General features: G+C 38.1%; 2 protein-coding genes across 4 annotated transcripts in view; both read right to left on the reverse strand.

Moving 5' to 3' along the window:
* Positions 1 to 89: 89 nt before the first annotated feature.
* On the reverse strand, positions 90 to 3,817 carry ggh (gamma-glutamyl hydrolase (conjugase, folylpolygammaglutamyl hydrolase)). The gene is made up of 9 exons (XM_015010705.2): positions 3,661 to 3,817; positions 3,440 to 3,548; positions 3,304 to 3,354; positions 1,911 to 1,995; positions 1,694 to 1,832; positions 1,402 to 1,508; positions 791 to 881; positions 578 to 712; positions 90 to 497 (listed from the first exon to the last, which is right to left on the reverse strand). The coding sequence occupies exons 1-9, from the start codon at positions 3,737 to 3,739 to the stop codon at positions 379 to 381; spliced, it is 915 nt and encodes a 304-aa protein (XP_014866191.2). The 5' UTR covers positions 3,740 to 3,817; the 3' UTR covers positions 90 to 378.
* A 744-nt stretch (positions 3,818 to 4,561) lies between these two features.
* LOC106932144 (uncharacterized) overlaps positions 4,562 to 16,152 on the reverse strand; it is a 62,913-nt gene continuing 51,322 nt past the window's right edge. For 2 of the 3 annotated variants that reach the window (XM_088001433.1, XM_088001432.1), the window contains exons 19-45: positions 15,491 to 15,544; positions 15,373 to 15,408; positions 15,132 to 15,176; positions 14,781 to 14,843; positions 14,211 to 14,246; positions 14,045 to 14,128; positions 13,902 to 13,967; positions 13,742 to 13,804; positions 13,536 to 13,625; positions 13,369 to 13,404; positions 13,236 to 13,289; positions 13,045 to 13,101; positions 11,563 to 11,622; positions 11,438 to 11,479; positions 11,189 to 11,275; positions 11,035 to 11,062; positions 10,885 to 10,953; positions 10,120 to 10,145; positions 9,946 to 10,044; positions 9,353 to 9,497; positions 9,003 to 9,076; positions 7,151 to 7,279; positions 6,697 to 6,744; positions 6,187 to 6,249; positions 5,895 to 6,092; positions 5,704 to 5,819; positions 4,562 to 5,627 (exon numbers count right to left, since the gene is read on the reverse strand). In XM_088001433.1, the coding sequence (XP_087857559.1) occupies positions 5,426 to 5,627; positions 5,704 to 5,819; positions 5,895 to 6,092; positions 6,187 to 6,249; positions 6,697 to 6,744; positions 7,151 to 7,279; positions 9,003 to 9,076; positions 9,353 to 9,497; positions 9,946 to 10,044; positions 10,120 to 10,145; positions 10,885 to 10,953; positions 11,035 to 11,062; positions 11,189 to 11,275; positions 11,438 to 11,479; positions 11,563 to 11,622; positions 13,045 to 13,101; positions 13,236 to 13,289; positions 13,369 to 13,404; positions 13,536 to 13,625; positions 13,742 to 13,804; positions 13,902 to 13,967; positions 14,045 to 14,128; positions 14,211 to 14,246; positions 14,781 to 14,843; positions 15,132 to 15,176; positions 15,373 to 15,408; positions 15,491 to 15,544 (2,070 nt within the window). In that variant the 3' untranslated portion in view covers positions 4,562 to 5,425. The remainder of the gene's footprint in view (positions 5,628 to 5,703; positions 5,820 to 5,894; positions 6,093 to 6,186; positions 6,250 to 6,696; positions 6,745 to 7,150; positions 7,280 to 9,002; positions 9,077 to 9,352; positions 9,498 to 9,945; positions 10,045 to 10,119; positions 10,146 to 10,884; positions 10,954 to 11,034; positions 11,063 to 11,188; positions 11,276 to 11,437; positions 11,480 to 11,562; positions 11,623 to 13,044; positions 13,102 to 13,235; positions 13,290 to 13,368; positions 13,405 to 13,535; positions 13,626 to 13,741; positions 13,805 to 13,901; positions 13,968 to 14,044; positions 14,129 to 14,210; positions 14,247 to 14,780; positions 14,844 to 15,131; positions 15,177 to 15,372; positions 15,409 to 15,490; positions 15,545 to 16,152) is intronic. The other variant, XM_088001434.1, reaches the window with a different exon arrangement.

Raw genomic sequence — 16,152 nt, forward strand, 5'->3', positions numbered from 1 at the left:
CACGAGGTCAATCCTTAAGAAAACCACAAATACTTTGGCATTAGAAAAAGAAAAATGACAAAAGTATCTCAGAGGTCAACTGCTGCAAATTGAGAAAAAATAAACAGCATCTTCTTTATTACATTCAATTTTTTACATTCTTTGTATAAATAAGCAGTTTCTGATTCAGTACTCAGATCCAGTTAGTCAAAGCTGCCAGAGAAATTCAAATTAGTGTTTCAAACCATCAAGAAATTGGCAAAAAATGTTTAAAACAAACAGAAAAACTCATTTAAAAAGTTGCTCCATTCAATTTCCAGTGCAAAACATTTTCAGATAATTGGAAAAGTAAAAATATCAAGTCCATATGAAGGCAGAACGGCTTTGTGAAGAGGAATCTCAGAATAAATAAATTTGCTCGAAGGCACTCGCGTTTCCAGTGTAAACAGGATTATAGTTGTATATCAGTGCTTTGCTCTCTTCCTCCTTAGACTGAAACCTGTGAAAGTTCTTCCTCGCTGCAGAGAGAGATTAACAGATCAGAGTTTAAGTCACAAATACTCAGCATTAGGACTGCAAACCTGTCGTGCTTTCATACCTTCGCTCACAAAGAAGTGGGCCGTGTAGAAGGTCGTCCTGACCGCCGATGGAGAGTGAGGAATGTAAGGTCTGGACCACTCGAAGGCGTTTTTCTCTGGATGCCACTGCGTTCCATAAACGGGGTAACTGTAAGCTGCACAAAGGGTAAGAAAACAGCAGTCGTCATGACAACGGTCCTGTTGCACCGCGTCACTGAGGCTGTTCCAGTCACCTTCCACTGTCGACACAAACTCGGTGTTTCCATCTGTGTTTGTTGACAGGACTTTATAGAAACTCTTCAGGTCCTCGTTTGTGTTGTAAGTCTGAAACAAACAGAAGGAAATGTTTGGAAATGAGAGCGACTGATGAAGAATAAAGGTTTATTTTCAGAGCGTTTACGTCTCTGTTAGGTCTACAGACTGTCCGAGTCTGACTGACAGAGCAATTTACAAAAACTAGAGCTGCCTGATGGACGGATGGATGGATGAACAGATGGATGGGTGGATGGATGGATGGATGAACAGATGGATGGATGGGTGGATGGATGGATAGGTGGGTGGATGAACGGATGGATTAACGGATGGATGGATGGGTGGATGAACAGATGGATGAACGGATGGATTAACGGATGGATGGATGAACAGATGGATAGATGAACAGATGAATGAATGGATGAACAGATAGATGGATGAACAGATGGATTAACGGATGGATGAATGGATGGATGAACAGATGGATGAATGGATGGATGAACAGATGGTTGTTTCCTCCTCCTTTTCCCGCCTCAGATCATTGAAACGCTGAGCGGACGCCCTGAGGTCCCTTCAGTGTGGGTCCGCCTACCAGCGTGGCGAGGCTCCACTGGTGGGAGTTTTCTGTGAGCGGCTCGGCGGACAGAGCCGACACGAGGTCAGGAGGGAAGGCCTCAAACATCCTGCTGCCTTTCGCCTCTGGAGAGCAAACAACCATCATCAGTCGTTCTTACAGCAACTTAACCATCATTTTATACTGGAGTATAAATAATAAACAGTTTAGCAGCAGTTATTTAGTTCTGACATGAATTAAACCACCTAATATACAAAATAATTAAACTAATATAAAGCAGACAACCCTGATATTTAACACGTAGACGCACCTGGAGTGAAGTTCAGGGGCAAAGCGACGCCGCTGGTGTTGGTGTGCGACAGCTGAGTCTTTTCACTCGTCAAATACATGAGCTGTTCAAAACCCAGACAGGTGCCCCACACCGGGAAATAGTCGCCCCTCTTGTTCGCCTGGAACACCAAACACTGTAAAAACAAACTGTTCCATCTACACACTACAACACAGCTACCAGCAGGTTAACCTTTCACCTCTATGGCCAGATCGTAGAAGATTTTGGCAGCTCTTTGGTAGCCGGACGAGATGATGCTGACTCCACCGCCTGGATACAGGATCCTGCCACACAAAACACACAAACCCAATCAAAACCTGAAAATAGAGCAATAAAAATAAAAACAGAAAAATAGGATCATTATAAATTTCCCAGTATGGTGCCAATTTAAATCAGTTTTCATAACTATTAATAAAATAAGGCAGAATGTCGTGTCATACCGTACTCTTAATCTCACATAAATTTTATTGTACGGGAGATTGTGAAGTCTTACTCAATACTTGAAACTTTAATATTTAAATAAACACACAAGTGGTAGCTTATAAATGGTTTGAAACACAAACATGAAATGGAATAAATTATTTTTGTCACACTTTAAATCGTTAAGCTCAAATACATTTAAATATCAGACAAAGGGAGAAAATACAAAATGCTGTTTGAGATCTTATTTTTATTTCTCAAGGGAAATGCACTCTTCATAATTAGTTGTCACCTTTTCTTTCTCTGGTCTAATTTTCCTACAGAAGTGTTCAATAGATTTCAAGGGCCCAGGGCTGACCCAGACATGCATGGGGGCCCACTTCCTGTTCAAACCTCCACCGCCGCTAACAGACTTAAAATACAGATTTGGTGGAATCAGGATAATTCCTGAGATTTATTTGTGAATAAACTGAACCCAGATACAAAAGATTAATTTCTTTTGTGATGGTAATTATTAAGTTTGTCGTGATTAGGCAATTAATCGCATGATAAATTAAAATGAGCTGACAATATTTTTTCTTGGTCAATTTTGTTTACAGAAACATAATAAATTTTATTTATGATTTCAGTTGTAAGTGGTTTTTATTAGTTTTATTTTTGATATTTAAAATGCCTTCTAGATCTAATGTTCAGGGTTCCTTACTAAATTAAGTTTATTGGTCTTTGAGAGGGTGAACTTGCATCATTATACCATTCTCACTATATTGCTTTACAATGACTTAAAAACAATATTTATTACAATAATTTGTGCAGCAAAATTTGTTATTGTAACAAGCCTACTAATTATGGTAACAATAAAACAATGAAGATGATTTATCACTGTTTTATATAGTACATTTGTCAATTACTTTAAATCATACTTTGAATAAACAAATATTTGTCCTCAGACGGTTTGGTTTCTTTTATTTTTGCCCTTGCTGCTGAGAGGCACCATTTCTAATTATATGATAAACTGACTTGCCATATCGATGAATCTAGTGAAGAAAGCATATTAAAAGCTTGAAAAAATAGGATTATAATGTAAACTGTAAAATATATCAGCAACAAATTAGAAACAGTAGCTAATCATACTTGAAATCAGAGCCAATATGCTTAACATAATTATTTTTTACCCATTAATAGAGCTGAACAGAGTCTTGTATTCCTCCAGTGTCTTGTTAATCCTGTAACCAGATGATATTTAAGTTCATACCGGTGTTTATTACCGCTAAAATGGCCGAAAGAAGCGTCCAGATAACAACAACTCACATGACAGGTACAACTCTGGCTCCAGCAGCCTCCAGAAACTTCACGTAGGAGGCAGCGATGTAGGCCGTCTGGTTCGGTTTCGGGGAGAAGACCTCCTGAGCCAGAACACCTACAGCAAGAGACGAACGCTAACAAACATGACTCGACGTTTAAACTCCGCAGGTAGCTGCTGCGTGGTTTTAATAACCGGAAACTGTAAATTTACACAGTAATAAACTCACCGATTATGGGTTCGTCATTTCTGTCAGCTGGTGAACAAATTGGGAGACTAATAAGCGAAATAAAAAGTAAAGTAAACATTTTTGTAGACGTAAACGTGTCACAGCGTCCAGCGAGGAACTAGATGTTGATAAACTCATTCTTCTCCCTTCCGCTTATGGCTTTCAGAATAAAAGCACAGATTTTGATTGTGGATTTTCAAAAATAAAACCGTGTGAACAAAATCACCTGGCCCATAAGTAAACAAATCATTTGTTTTCCTTAAGCCAATAAATGTATTCAATGTTTAGATTTCACATTGGATACTATTTTCCATCTAAATAATCTTTTTTTCTGGTTTTAGAAGAAATTAAGCTAATTTTACTTTTAAAAAAAAGTTATTTCATATAAACTATAACAGAAATTTTCTCCACTTTGGGAAAAATTTTAAAATGAAACAAAAACTAAAATTTACATTGAGTTGATTTCATATATGTATCATTCTTATTAGGCCTAAAAATGATGATAGCTTCAAATGAAACTAAACCAATAAAAGTATAAACATTTTATTGGATCTGAACATTTTAACATTGACGTCTAAAATTATGGAATGCTGAAAATGTCAGAATTTAATCTGAAAGCAGCTGCACTTAAAAACAAGCTGTTAGTGAGGAAAAAGTGTGAAAACTTGATTCAGTTTCACTTCATTTTTTTCACTATCAATTTTTCTTGCCATTTCTTTTCAATATCTTCAGTTACAGTGATATTCCTCAAGGCTAATATTCCTTTTCAGTTTTATTTTAAGTTGTTTTGATTTAGACATTTAGTCGTCGGTACTAAAAGTTTTACTAAAAAAGTCTGCAGTTAAAATTTTCCCTGCTTGATTTTTCACTGAATCCCCATCACACACATCTATAACAACAATTTATGAAAAGAAATAGCTTTATTCCCAAAACCACAAATATTTGTATTTTGTACAAAACATGCGCTCTCACATTTGCACTTTGTTTTGTCCTTTCAAACATTAATTTGTATTGCATGGTTTGATACATTTATCATCTTCTATTGACACTCAAACACTTTTATCTTGCTAAAGAACGTACAAAAATAGACCAAATCTAGAAGAGAGAGTCAATAAACAGATGATAAATTACATTCTCAATTTTTATTGTCTGGTGTTTATGTGCTGTGACAGCATAAATAAATCAATAGATTTAAATTAAATAAGTCCTTTAAAGAGAAAGTTCCTAAAAAGAATGGTCATCAAACAAACAGAACTAGAAAAAAAACAAAAAAGTACAGTGCATCACAAATGTCTTTGGTGGCAACATTGGCTGTCTGGTCTTCCATGAAGTAGAAAAAAACTAAAAAACCTTTTGAAACAACCCTTTTCTAAACAAATAGAGAAGTAGGCATCAAGGTTCAGTCACTGATCTTGTATTTTTGATCTAACGTATAAAAGAAGGAATATGTGCTACTTTATATCCATGCAGTGTTGCATGTTTAACTTCATTGTCACTGAGTTTGCATTTATTCGTTCATAGTGTCAATCCTCTGTGTTTTATCCTGCATCGCTGTATGTGCCACCCGGTTGGAAATCTTTGACTTGCTTCGTAATAAATAAAGACATTCTGTGATTCTTGTTCGGAGAGAGTAGTGTCCTCTAACTGATCTCAGAAGTCAGGAAACTAAAAGATGACGTTGGTTTAAAACCACAAACGGCTAAAATTATGTCCTCAAGGAGTCATTAATGTTTACTACGTCCAAGTTGGGTTTTGTCTGAGTGAGTTAGGAGTTTTTGTAGGTCTCGATGCAGAGGACGATGAACTCGGTGGAGCAGCTTCTGGTCTGCTGGCCGAGCAGCAGCCCTGAGGTCAGGCTGGACGACTGGCCCATGACGGAGAAGTCGTCCGCCTGCCACGTCTCGCAGTGTTTGTCGACCACTCTGAGACCCCTGCTGGTGGAACCGTGCCAGATGCTCTTCTTGGGCCTATCGGACAGAGAATATCACCCGCGTTATAAGCTGGCCAGAAGTTTACATACACCCTTCAGGTGGGTTCACGCACCAGAAAGGATCAGCTAAAACATCCCGGCCATCAAAGGAGTAGATGGGTATCCTGGGATTCACTGGTCCGCCGTTGCCGATGAAGATGGACTGCCAGTTCCTGAACATCACGTCTCCCTGAGGGGAAATATTCATTTAATGCAGTTTATTCAGGTTTTGTTCGTTTCTTTTAAGCATGGAGAGTCCACTCACCCTGAGGTTCGTTACTGGCAGCGAGTCCCGGAAACCGGGATAGACGACATGGACCAGGTCCTGCTTGTGGGATGAAATGAAGGCGCGGTAGTTGGGAGACAAACCCATGGCCTTGGCCTGCTCATAACACATCCGGTCAGCCATGTCGAGCCCCATCATGTTCCCTGAGTGCGGCTGATTCAACGCTACCAAGTTTAGCTAATGGGTGAGGAACAAACAAACAAAAAGATCAGCTCTGAGAAGTTCTGGAAAGAAAATCAGACCAAAAAACCAACCTGAATCCTGAGCTTACCCTTTCTTTGACTGAACGGACTCTCTGCATCGTCTCTCCTCTTACTTGATATGCAACTCGAGGCTGAATGAACAGTTAACAAGGACTTAGAAGAACATTGCAACACTTGGTAAGACAGAATATTAGGGCCATTGTAGAAAGGAAAAAGAAAAGGAAGATTATTAAGGGTTAGAAAAAAAACAAGAACATTTATAAGTCTAAAAAGTTGAAAATTTGCTAGAAAAAACTCAGAAATTGAGATTAGTCTCAGAAATTTTTCTAGAAAAATAATGAAAATTTTCAACTTTTGAAACTCAAATTTCTAGTTTTTTTTCTAGAAAATTTCTAAAATTCATCTGAAATTTTTGGATATTTTTCCTAGAATATTTTTTGACTTTCCAAACTCTTAGAAAATGTCTGAAATTAATCTTTTTGGTAAAAATGTACTCTTCCTTTTTTTTTTTTTCGATCTACAATGGCTCTAATACGCCAGGTTGCAGTTAATATTGAAATAAAAAGTGCTGCATGTACCTCATCTTGGGGGATGATGTTACTGGAGAGGTAGATGAGGCTGCCCAGCTGAGGGGAAAAACAGATCACGTTCATATTTTGACCTATTTGGCTCCCGTTCGTTCAGGAAGATAAATACGTCGTTTGAACAACATAAAACCAACATTTATTGTGCGATTCAACAAACTTCCAAAGTCAAACTGCCACAATGCTTCAGCACACACAGCATATGAGGTCAATGATTTTATAAATGGGAGCAGCAGCACAACATTAATCATTCCTTCAAACCGGCTGGTTCACCTTCACAAATGTTCTCTGATGATTCACAGCAAGAAAGAAAAGTGTTTGGCAAAAATGCTTCTTTCATTCCATAATAAACCAAAGACTGCTTTCAGGATGAAAGCTATTTGATTAATAGCAATGTTTAAAACATAACCCACATAAACTTTTTTTTGCCATTACTCTTTGCTGGTACCTGTATTTGCTTCCAGCCTTGGGGAACCTTTAGGAAGAGGTTTCCTGTTGCTTTGACGTAAGCCAGAGTTCCCTCTTCGTCCCTCGACGTCTGCTGCATCATGCTCTCTCGAGTTGAAAAGGTTTTCAGCTAAAAACAGTTGGACAATTCGGTGAAAGATTCAGATTCATTTTATTTTTGGTAAATTAACAGCGTTTCAAAATAAATAAAAAAAAACTACTTTACCATTTACAAAGCCGTAATTTAGGCTCAGCAGCCTACAGTAATGTCCACACATTTACATAAATGGTTATAAAATACATATAAAAGTATAAACTTTTATCATTTTAATATCAGAAGAGTTTTGATCTGATCTACAGAAGTTTGTCCAAATATGCCAAATTTTAAAATTTGGCACGCTAGTAAGCATCGCTAACTAAAGGGCTAACCTTGTAATGCTAAATAACAACAACAACATAGCACTTCGCAGAAGCTAACATGCTAAATTTAACCGTATCGACACCTAGCATGTATAGCACATATGTCAGAGTCAAGGCCCGCGGGCCACATCCGGCCCGCGAGAAGGTTTTTTGCGGCCCCTGGGATGATCTTGATTTATTATTAGAACCGGCCCGCAGACCGCAGCAAGCCGGCACCCCGTCTGAAAAAAAATATCTTCCTTATTTGAACTGTAAGTAGTTCTTTAAATGTTCTGTGAGATGATGTACTTACCCATGTATCCATAACAACCGGAACTTTCAATATCCACCAAGTTATTGCCGAAATATACCGTCTATTAAACGAGTGCCCCCCGGATTAATTACACTCTCTGCAGCTGCAGCTGCGAAGTTACCGTATTAACCCGATACTTGCTGGAAAGTGCAACGTCTCCCCTTTCAGAAACCGTTGGAATTTTTCCACTTAGCGCTACGTGTGGCGGAATTACGGTACTGCAAATTTAGATGTGTCGCCGGCGACACATCTAAATGCCTTGACTCTGACATATGTGGATTAATAGATTTTTGCACTTTATTTTATTGTATTTCAATCCAATTATATTTTAAAAATATTTCAGTTGTGTCTGTTGAAAATTAAAGATTACTGACAGAGCCATAAGAAAATATTTCTTTATTTATCTGATCATATTGGAATATATTTGTTAGGTTTTCAGTAGGTTCAATTAGGTTCACTAGACTATATGCGTCATTTAAAAAAATTTCAATGAACATTCGATCAGTCCGGCCCTCGGCTTGTAGCTAAATTTTTTATTTGGCCCTCCGTCCATTTGACTTTGACACCCCTGATGTATAGAATATAATATATCACCCTCAGTGGGTTAAAATGTGTTCATGTACACACAGCTGAATATTTGCGGCTCAGGAAGTGATTCTTTGGAACAGACCTTTCACTTATGTTAAAGCTTTATACTTGTGGAGTTTCGCTAACTCTGTTGCTGATTTAACACAGTAGGACTTGGCAGGAAATCAGTAGATTTTAAGCTGTTCTTGCTACAGCAATGCATTCTGGGTATAAAATAAACATTCATAGCACCACAGGTGGAGAACATTAACAGTCTTCACCCACTTCAAAATAAGAGCATGAACATGCTAAGTATTCTTCGTCCAACCCAAAGAACACTTAGCAGTCAGTAACAACTTTAATCAAGTTTATAGATAAAACTTAAAAAATAATTTGTGCTTTACAATTTATCTGGAAAAATTGACTTACGGGAAGCTAAGTAAGTTAGCAAAAGAGCTAAACAAAAAATTAGCTCTGCTATTAGCGGATTCTGTTGCATGTGTGTTCAATTAAATACTTAATTTCACTGATGTTAAAAATGAATAAAAATATTTGACGTGATAGATAAACTTACAAACGCAGAGTTACTTGAAGTCCCAGGGGCTCCAGGTGGTCCCGGAGGTCCAGGAGGGCCAGCAATGGCCACAGCTGGTGAACCACAACAGTTAGCATTGATTATGAAGGAAGGCTTTCTTCATTAACATTAATAGATAAACTTGGTTACATTTGAGTTAATTTCTTATCCTTCATTGGTCCAGATAAGTATTTCAATGAGATAAATACATTTGTTTCTAGAATAAACTATTTATTTAAAAATCACCAGCTCTGATAATACTTTAAAACTTTATTCTGTATAATATTTCACAAAACAAGGACATCACACATGCATAATGTCTTCTGTATACAATCCTAGAAGGTTTTTACCTGAGCCGTATCTTAGTGGTAGTCCAGGTGGTCCTGGAGGACCAGGAGGACCGACGGCACCGGGTCTGCCGTAGCCTGGAGCCCCAGGTGGGCCGGGCATCCCCGGAGGCCCAGGTGGTCCAAGCACCGACTCCCCTTTAGGTCCCTAAGTGACATCAAGAAAAAAATAAATACAATTTTATTTGTATGGCAAATTTCAAGGTGCTTTCTATCATAAAAACACAAAAATCAGTAACTGAAACATTAAATTTGTCCAAAAGTCGTCATTAAACATCAAAATGTTGGTTTATTATTAATAAAATCAACTTTAAACTGGAGGGTTTTAGTCTAGATTTAAAGGAACTCAGTGTTTCAGCTGCTTTGCACTTTTCTGGAAGTTTGTTCCAGGTTAGTGGTGCATAGAAGCTGAATGCTGCTTCTCCAGGTTTGGTTCTGGTGATGCAGACCAGAACCAGAAGACCGGAGAGGTCTGGAAGGTTGCTATGACAACCGATCTTGCTGATTAATTACTCCTCTACTCCTGGAAAAGAAGCTACTGATTATATATATATATATTTTACAAACAAGCAGAAACCCAACAAATGACGACTCACCACCAATCCGGACCTCCCAGGTATTCCTGGCTGGCCCGGGAACCCGGCCTCCCCCTTTTCTCCCTTCTCTCCCTTCATGCCTTGGTCACCTTTAGTCAGCTGTAAAGACACACAGGAGAAATTCACAACTCAGGAACATCAGCGGAAGAAAACAAGTGACAGAGAGAAACTTACCCATCCTCCTGAGGGGAGAAATGAACCTTAAAAAGGAAAAGAAAAAAGCAGAAAATGGCTTTTAGGTCAAGTTAAGTTTGTCAAAGTGCTTCACACAACAAGCAATATCATCATCAAAATCACCCAGCAAATACACATCAAACACTCTGATCAATATTCAGTTGTTATTAATCAAAACAGGTGGATTTTTAGCCTCCATTTAAAGGAAGTCGGTGTTTCTGCAGTTTTCCAGTTTTCTGGAAGTTTGTTTCAGATTTGCGGTGGTTAAAAACTGAAAACTGATTCTCCATATTTTTAGTCATTAAGAGTCCCAGAATATTTCAGAACCCAGTTTAGTTGTTCCATCTAAGCCTGTTCAACAAGCAATTAATGATCAATCAAAATAAGCTAAATAATTTCCCGTTTGATGATTAGTGTTGCTTAGAGGTCAATTTTGTTGATGTTATAATCCATTTCATTTATGGTTTCAGTTGTAATGATTTATATTTTCTTTATATTGTTCGGTTTCTGTTGTTGGGTTTTATTTTGAATAATTAAAATATATTCCAGTTTTCTTTACAAAATTAAACATTCTTGGTCTTTGACAGGGTGAACTCTCTTTATTCTGTCATTGAACATGGTTTCAAATCAGCAACATTATCATTTATAGCAATAATTACAGCCAAATGTGTTACAGTGATAAGCCTGGGCTGCACAAACAAAATCTCAAACATTCAAATCTCATTATTTGTTTTAATTTTTAAGAAAAAACTGTTTTCTACTTACTTTGTGGGGCTGGTAACCCTGGAAGTCCTCTCTCCCCCTTCTCTCCTTTTGCTCCTTGATGGCAGTTTCCTTAAATAGAAAAACCTCAACATGACTTCTGTTGTGTTCCCGTCTTTAATTCAGGCCGCAAGAAAAGAAAGTCAAACAGACCTGACGCAACTGTTCCATTGGGATGAAGCTGCAAACAATGATTTAAAATATGTAAAAATCAAGTAATAATTGTAATGATGAGAAAATCCAATCATGCTTTCCATGATGAGTTACAGTCCATGCAACGTCAAACTGGATGTGGTTTCATTTCTACCTCTGTCAACCTGCGGCACTGAACCTTCACCTTCCCGCTGCTCCCATGCAGCATGCAGCAATATTTCAGAGGCATCCTGAAGACTTTCTAAGCGATGAAAGGTCGGTTAGTGTGAGAAGAACATGCACATTACTGGGAGGATTAATGATGAAAACCAGGCAGGCAGGCAAACCCAAACTCTAAAAGGTTAAAACGTGAAAAACAAAACGGTTAATTGAGCCATGCTTCGTTCACATGACTGTAACCTACAGGCATTTTGCAGTGAGGTCTGGGAGGGATGGGGAACACTGTCTTCAAAAATAAAGAGAAACATGATGGTGAGCTTTAAAAAAAGACAAACAGTTGAGAAAAAAATCAAATAGATGGATATTTACTCCTTTGGGGCAGTTGAACATTCCTGGCTTGCCTGGGGGTCCTGGAGGTCCAGGAGGCCCCTGAAAGGGAGCAGAAGGAAAAAGTCAGAACAGAAAGTAAAAGTGGGAACTTTATAGAGTATTTTATTATTTTTTCTAAAAATATACTGAACAATATTCTCAGTCATTGCTCCACCTCAAAGTGAACGACTACATCTCACGAGTCATCTAATCACCATCTGCGTTTCCATTGCAACCTGCAGGCATTTGAAGATAAATTTGTTCAATGGAAAAACACCAATTTAAGATTTTTATTTCATTAAACTGCAATGTAAGCCCTTTTGTCGCATCACATGAGGCATGTGATCAACAGGATGTTACTACTGGCGGAAACAACAAAGAAGACGACAGGAAGTGGAAGGAGGATCATGACACAGAATGTCTTTCAATGACTTATCACGTGAACAAACGTGTTCACCTGTAATTTGAATTGCATTTCTTATTGGATGGAAACACTGCAATTTCAAAATTGTGGGGGGGGTTTTTTCCATTAATGGAATATCAACAAAGTTTTCTGAACATTTGTAATGGAAACGCAGCTACATGTTGTGAAAATGTTATATCCTTGAATCAGTAACTATATATTTTGTTACCAAAGCAAAGCAATAAAACTTTCCCAAAGGATTAATGACAACATGCTGCACAGCAGTGGTTTTAGCATAATCTACTTTTGTTTCACAAGTCCAGAAATCATAGTTTGTTCTAGTCTGAGAATCTGAGAGAATAAATAGCATCTTGGCAAAATGTTGCTTTGATTTGGGCACTAAATGATAAGCATATTATTGCCTGGGTGGTTTTTATTGTACATATGGGACCACTGGAGTTTATCAAGCGATTATTGTGGTTTTTGTTTCAAGTAATTGAAACCATGGTGCTTTCTGGGATATTCAGCCATATTGAAATGTTCTGGTTTCTTCTCCTAATTTGTACTTTTACATCTGATATAATTTGCAAAAAGTAGAAATTGTAAAATAACGGAAGAATTAGATAAGACATATTCAGACAAGACGGGATTTAATAAGTTTTGGCTTCTTCTTATTCTTTAAGTTTTATTTTTTATGTTTTAATTTTATTTTTTCTCTCTGACATTTTACATTGTTTAAAATAACGACATCATTTATCATTAATAATGTAAATAAATGAGAAGTTTTGCACTCTGCATGGATTTCTCCCTCTGTAGAAACATTTAATAAAAATGGCAGCTGGTTTGGGATTAGCAATCTGAACCGGATATTACAGGCAATCGGATTGGGCCTGACAGAACCTGGTTTAGGAAAAGCTTCTTCATCTTTTTAATACTGCAATTTCTGAGATAAAACTACACGTAAATGAGTTTTAGAATGTAAAGGTGTGAACACTTTATGATTGCACTGTAATCATGCAACAAGTTATGGCATGATCATATTTTAGTGGATGAATCATTGCTAAATGAGCCAAACTCACTGGTAGGCCATGAGGGTCTCCTTTCTCTCCTTTTGGACCCAGTAACCCCGGACGACCCTGCCAACAAAAACAGAACCATTTTCTACAAACTGTTCAAGTTTTATCTCAGACTGAAACCAAATCAATCACTGGGAGAACTTTTAATTAAATTCAATAGCTGCACGTTTTTACGTTTCACTCCTGGTACTCACCTGTCGACCAGGGAAACCGATTTCTCCTTTTGGTCCTGGAGGTCCAATTGGACCCTGTTGGTGAAAGACCCACAGAATCCAGCTTTACTTACAGCTGCAAACCGAATTCATGTTGCTCTCTGGGGAAACTTACAGAAACTCCTGGGGCTCCGGGAACGCCGTTATCTCCCTATGGATACACGCACTGCGCTGTGATTTAAAGGTTTTCCAAACATCTCACTCACATCCATTACTTGTGAGTCTAACTTGTTAGAATGGGAACCAAGTGAAATGTTTATAAGTGCTGACAGGACTTGTTACCTTGATTCCTTTGGTTCCCAACGCTCCAGCCAGATCCGACATTAGGGACCCATCTGGGCCGGTGAGGAATCCGGGTTCACCCTTTTCACCCTGCAGACAAACACACCAAGTAACAATAAGTGACAGGAGAACAGCAACAGACCAAGTTGGGTTCAAGTTTCATCCATTCTCATTTTTTAAAAAAAGGATTATGTATGAAAATCCACCTTTATCCCTGGAGGTCCTTGTAAACCCTGGAATCCAACGTCACCTTTTGGACCTTTTGGTCCCTATAAGAATATTGGAAAGTAAGTATTAAAAAAGCACAAATCAAAACCTTTTTTTAATGTTATTTTATTCAGATCTAACTGATCTTATGACACTCACAGCAGGAACCTGAGTTTGAAATATTCCTGAGAAATTGAAGGCACCATCTGTAGCATTAAGCAGAAGCTGAGAAAACAAGAAAATGGCCGAAGGTTAGGCGAACCTGACTCTGTCTTACAATCTGAGAGTCTGATGCCACTTACATCCTGGAGGTTGATAACCGGTCCTGGCGGTCCGGGCAGTCCTGGAGGACCAGGCACACCGACTCCATCCCGACCATGTTCTCCCTGAAACAGACCAATGGGAGTTTGTTTTATCTCGGTTATAAACACTGGTAGTTATGCATCTATTGGTAATTGATTGTTTCACCTTTATTCCTGGATCTCCTTTGTTCCCGTTTGCTCCCTGTGAACACACACACACACACACACACACACGCACGCGCACACACACACACACACAACAAGTCAAAGCAAAAATAAATGTATTTTCATGTATGGCATTGTCTTTGTTCTGCTAAATTTTATTGTTTCCTTTTATTTTGATGAGATTCTTACTGTAACTTTCGTGATTTAATTGTTAAGTGCTTCTTGTTTTTAAGTCCTTTATAAACCAATCATTTCCTCATAAGTCTTTAAGCCACGCCCCATTTTGGAGCTTGTCGCACACCAAAATAGGGGCGTGGCTTAAGAGCTTAGCCACACCTTTACTATACGACCCTTTATATATCATTTTTGAATTGCAGTCGCACAAAATCAGTCCGAGGACCACAAATAAATAAATCAAATCAAGATTCAATTAAAAAAAAGAAAAAAATAACAGTTTTAATTATAATAATTTAAAATAAAGGGATACAAGCACACATAAGTATACAAATAAATAGAATAAAGTTTCAATCTTCTGGCTATGTATGCAATAATTTGTGATAAAAATAAAAACCTTTTCTCCTTTCATTCCATCCAGACCAGGAAGTCCCGGTGGTCCGCTAACACCTTGCTCCCCCTGCAGACACAAAACAACACCTGCATAATGAACAAATCTCCAGAATTTAACGCCGTCACTCAGAGATTAACACAAAACAGAAATGTTTCTCTGTGCCTCTGTGATTTGGTTTCATTTCTTCCCCTCAGAGTTCGGGTCAGACAGCAAGGAGCCAGAATCTGAACAGCATCTTGAGCCGCATGTGGCTGGAATCTGGTGAGCCGTGTCACAACCAGGGCTCATCTCACAGCGTTTTACTGACACTGTTAAGAAGCTTGTCTGATTTGATGCAGCAGATATCAGGCTCACCTTCTGACCTGGCTTTCCCGGGCTCCCCTCCGAACCATGGACTCCCTGTAGCAGGCATGAAGGGGGAAATAAAGACGGGACAAACAAGAAAGTTGAGCTATGTGTGAATAAAAATGTCCGTCTGCAAAAATATTTGAGCGTCGGCTGAACATTAAACAAACCCTTCAGGGGGGAAAGAGACAGTTAGATCGCTCCCAGAATCAAATAAGTGTCAACATGAACACACACAAAGATATTTCACCTTGGGGCCCGGAGGTCCGGGGACTCCTGGTGGGCCCTATAAACATAAATAAGGTGAGCAGTCAGCCCCTGTGGAGTGATTATGCTACATGAGGAAATGGATCAGATTTATTCTGTACCTGAGGACCAGAAGAGCCTCCGAAATCCTCCAGCAGGCCAGATCCTTCCAGGTCCTGAGAGAGGCAAAAAAATACAACATAAACAAACATAAACTGATGAAACCGATTAAAAAATAGTCTGGAGGTATTTAAACTATATTTCTGTCAAAACGTGGCTAAAAACACATCAGTATTTGAAACTTGAACTTTGACTTTATGGAGTAAATTAAAGATTTTCAGGCCTAATTATTGATTCGTCGTAAAAAAAAGAGTGGATTTTTTTTATTAGGCAACTGTCAAAAGCATCAACTTAAAAAAATTCAGGAATTTGTTCAAACATTTTTATTAAAACAAAAGATAAAAATTCTGCTCGTACTGAAACAAGATTTTATATCTCATTAACCAACATATAAAATGAGAAACTCTCAATATAATGAGATGAGATAAACCAATTTAAAAACGAGAGAACGTTTTTAAGAGTAGTTTTATATAAAATGGTTCATAGTGACTCAAGATATAAAACTTGGTCATTATTTTAACGAGATATCGGACTCATCTCATTCTATAACGAGGTGCAAAAGTTGTTAGAATTACAAACTTTGTTGTTACAAGACACAAAATTTGTGGGTGATATTGGCCAAATAAATTATATGACAGACAATATTCCAGATTTTCTTTCTTTT

This window comes from Poecilia mexicana, unplaced genomic scaffold, assembly GCF_051168715.1.
Source record: "Poecilia mexicana isolate PSO_F unplaced genomic scaffold, ASM5116871v1 scaffold_20, whole genome shotgun sequence".
Taxonomy (NCBI): Eukaryota; Metazoa; Chordata; class Actinopteri; order Cyprinodontiformes; family Poeciliidae; genus Poecilia; species Poecilia mexicana.